The sequence below is a fragment of the Hipposideros armiger genome, unplaced genomic scaffold (assembly GCF_001890085.2).
Source record: "Hipposideros armiger isolate ML-2016 unplaced genomic scaffold, ASM189008v1 scaffold_1253, whole genome shotgun sequence".
NCBI classification, from domain to species: Eukaryota; Metazoa; Chordata; class Mammalia; order Chiroptera; family Hipposideridae; genus Hipposideros; species Hipposideros armiger.
In genome coordinates this window covers 311,865-315,957 of record NW_017732603.1, presented here as the reverse complement: position 1 = coordinate 315,957, position 4,093 = coordinate 311,865, and the positions used below count along the sequence as shown (strand labels likewise).

The window sequence follows — 4,093 nt, the reverse complement described above, 5'->3', positions numbered from 1 at the left end:
ATGATTTGCGAAGAATAAAATCTTTTCTTGGTAAAATATTCCCATTGGTGTTAGACAATAAACTTCTTGAAATATTCCACCTTTCTATTTGGAGGAATTTCCCAAGCAGCCACAAAAGCTGATCCCCTCAGTATAGCTGAGGATTTTTTATCAGAGTAAAGCAGGGAACCCAGTAAGAAGTGCCTGAAGGATCTGGTCTGCACGAGAATCCGTGTTGTGACGCTGCCTTCTACTGGGTTATAACACCTGGTGGAGAAAAGGGCTAAGCGTGGGAGTCTCTAAGTGAGGCAGCTGGAAACTCCACGAGCAGGGTCCTGGTCTATCCTGCTCACTGCATATGCCCTCAGCCCCCACAGTCGGGCCTGGCACTTAGCTGGCACTCATGATTAACTTACACCCAGCCGTCTAAGCTGAAATGGCTGTGAACCAGCGAAGCCCAAAGCACTGACCCACACATTAACGTGACACAGCATGGGACACGTGACTCCTGGTTCTTTTTTGGTTCCCTGGCCAGCTCCTCCTCAGGTTATGTTCACATGCTGACGCCCCTAGGGGCTTAGTCTAGGTCACCCTCTCTTAATTCTGCACAAGTCTAGGAGTTTCATGCACTATCTCTGTGCTGATGACTCTGACGTCTTCTACCCACCAGCCCAGGGGTGCCTCACACGCAGCACGGCCAGACTGAGCTATGATTGCTTGCGTCGTCCTGTGCACCTCCTTTCACCTGCGCCTCGTCCCGCAGCTCAGAAGCGGGACCACTAGCGGCCTGCTGCCCAAGCCAGCATCCAGGCTCATCCTGCCTTCCCCCCACAGACCACATGCAACCCAAGGCCTGTCCATTTGACCTTCTAAACCTTCTCAAGTGCATGCAGACCTTGCTGTATCTCACCTGCCAGCACACCACCATAGCTAGAACCATTATCTCCTTTTTCCTAGTGTATCACAAAACCCTTCAGCGGTTCCCCACTTCCCTCAGGGTAAAGCCTGACTGCTTTAAGGTATCACAGGTCTCGTGAGTTGGTCCACGAGTAGCCACCCGGCCCCTTATTAGCTCCATGCAGGCTGCCCTTCCTTTTCTTACACAAGGGGATCTGCCCAGGACGCTGCCCCTGCCCNAGGGGACTCACAGTTGCCCGTCTGGCCCGCTGGCATCTGAGTCTGAGATGCTGCAGAGGCCCCGGTGGTCATGTTCTTCCTTTTCCCCACGTTAGCCCTCGTAGCCATGGCTTCATTGATGTTAAACAAAATGCTCTGGACGTCATAATGTGCAAAACACCGCTGACAGTTCCACGGGCGAATGCCCCGCTCAAGACGACCGTCTTCCAGGTCAGAAGTGAACTTGAAAGTCTCATGTTCACTTTTAACAGTTCGCAGCTTTCGGAAGAGCGACGTCTCCACGGACTCCGACTTGAACCTCCGTTTGAAGGGCTTGTCCCTGTCTCTCCCAGTGAGGAGGGCGCTGTCCACGTAGTCTAGTCCTGAGATGCGGACGAACTCTCCTCTCGAGATCCGTGCTGCCGCGTGCAGGCTGGGCGAGATGGCAGCGTCGCAGGGGAAAAACTCCGGGAACCCAAAAGGGGCCATTGCTTTGTGATCGTAATTCTCTACTCGGTACCCTCTGAGCATAGCAAAAAAGTTGTCACCAGAAAGGCCCTGCCGGTCAATGGAAGATGTGCTCCCGTACTCCCGGTGGAGCGCGGCCCCGGTGTTGGGGTTCACTGCATTCTGGTCTAAGACGTCTTCAGCGTCGATGTCGCTGATGGTGACGTCACTATTGCTCCTCTGTCTTATGGGGTGAAGTCCTCTTTGAGGCGAGTGGACAAACATGTCCCCGATTGTGTACTTTGCCTCCACAAAGTCTAGACCAAGCTGCTCCTCCGCCTGAGTGTCACTCTGGTCGTTTTGTCCATTGTGCATAATAGAAGTGACACTGTCGTACGTGGTCTGAGACCGGCTTTCCCACAGTGTCTTGCAGGCCAGCTCCTTGGAACAGTCCTTTTTAGGAGGCCACTCAGACACCCTTGCTCTCACACCCATCTTGGGCACAGCTGGGGTACCATTAGCTGGGCCACCACTCTCGTTGGGATTTGAGGCATTTAAAGAAGTGGCGGGTCCCATGTTGCCATTAATGGCTTTAAATTTCCGAGCAAAATAATCATCAGACTGCATGATTCTGGGAGGATCCTGGAACTTTGAGGAGGCTCTGCCAGGCTTGTGCTTGTCTTCCTGTGGCTGCCTCAGGTCACTCATGTCCACGAGGTAAGAAGCTCCAAGTGTCACCAGAAAGCCTGATGCAGGATATTAAATGTGATACATAGGCTTCGCCTATAGTTGTGTTTTCTCTTGTTAACCAAAAGCAAACAACATCCTCAGCGCATGCTTTCTCCAAAGCCAACCTGCTTCTCAGTGCTAATAATTCTGTACACCTCTGTCCTTTTCAAAAGCATTCCTTAAGACATCAGCCATGAGTACTTCCTTCACCTGAATGAAAAAAAAACCAAAAAACAGAAAACAGCCATTAACAATTATTATAGTTCAAGTTTGATACATTCTACATACGGTTTGTTACCTGTCATTCTCTCCCCCTTTTGCCCATCTCCACTACCACCCCACCCCCCAAATGTCATGAAGATTCATGTCTGCACCACTGTTCACACTGCTCCTTCTCTCTGGAACAGTCTCCTTACTGCTCTACTTGGTTAGCTGGAGTTCATACCACACGCCCAGCGGGACCCTCTGCAGGAACCTTTGCCAGGACATCTGCACCCACAGTCCACATCTGAGCAGAGCCCCTGCAGCCCCTGCAGGCACACCTATCTCAGCAACTTTCTTGTACCCTGAATTGTTGGTTTACCCATCAGCCTCCTCCACTAGCTAACTTCAACTCCCCAAAGCCAAGAACTGTGCCTTTCATCTCTGTATCACATTGTCTACTAACATAGCCTGGCTTAAACTAGGTAATCAGCAACATTTCACTTAGCTATGAGTAACACAAAGGGCATGTAATTTCTTGAGTATTATTATACTTTCTTTCAAAATAAACTCAAAACATCCTACAGCAAGAGGGTAAATGTCAGGTGTTAACACATGAAATTTTAAATTGTTTCTTGCAGTCAAGTAGGAACTCACAGAGCTACCCCTTAAAGTGGGAAAGGGGCCTAAAGAATCTGGTGTCTGACTGAGCACAACTTTTGAGCTCATTATGCCTCCAGCAACTTGACAAATGTACAGGGTCAAATGAAAGCATGGAGATAAAACACCACAATTTATTTTTGTGGTCGGTAAAAATTTACTCTTTTCTTTGATTACAAATAAGTTTTTCAATTTATTCTGTCTTTAATGAAACCAAAATATTTTCCAGGTAGTATATATTTTCCCAACTCACGGAAGTCTGGGAATCTTACCTGTTGGCATAAGAAAGAACTAGTTCTGAAAACAATGATGGTAATAAAGGTGTAATATAACTGATTTCCCTCAGTCTTCACCAAAGCATAAAAATAACTAAAATTTAGTTTAAAAATGTTAAAATTCTGACTTGCTGAACAGTACAAGAACTTTTAACGGCTCTGAGATAAACCTGCGGTGGTCTCTTGGAAGAGCAGGTCTTTTCTTATACTGGCAGCTTTCTCCCGCCATGGGAAGAAAGTCAGTCTGGGCATGACAACCCGCTGTCTGTTCCCAGGCAGCTGCATGGTTGAGGAAATATAATGACTTCTGAGGGTGTGGCAAACAAAAGGGGGAGGAGCACTCAGCTGCTTCCATGCACAGGGCAGACCAGTGTCTGCTAGTGGTTCTCAGGAGGAGAGGCGAGATGGCTGCATCTCATCTGTTTCACTTACAATCACTGTGCCAAAAAGGATCAAAAAGGATTCTGAATTATAGTTTTCTCCTATACGATTTAGGCTATTACCAAATCCTTTCCTAGAAACTGAAAAAATGACAACTGTGATATGAAAGAAACAACTTTTCACCCACCATGCCTGCGGAAACGCTACGTGGCTTACAGCTCTAGGCTCCTGCACTAGCTGGACATTCCCCCTAACTGTGCGCACAGAACACTCAACAAACTTGGAAGCGTTAAGAATTACTCCTG

At 48.2% G+C, this 4,093-nt stretch overlaps 1 protein-coding gene across 1 annotated transcript in view; it reads right to left on the bottom strand.

The window, feature by feature from the left end:
• Positions 1-1,077: 1,077 nt before the first annotated feature.
• The window catches only part of LOC109376982 (signal-induced proliferation-associated 1-like protein 2), a 97,653-nt gene continuing 94,637 nt past the window's right edge, over positions 1,078-4,093 (bottom strand). Inside the window, exon 2 of the mRNA XM_019633159.1 lies at positions 1,078-2,481. Within this exon, the coding sequence (XP_019488704.1) occupies positions 1,078-2,250 (1,173 nt within the window). The 5' untranslated portion in view covers positions 2,251-2,481. The remainder of the gene's footprint in view (positions 2,482-4,093) is intronic.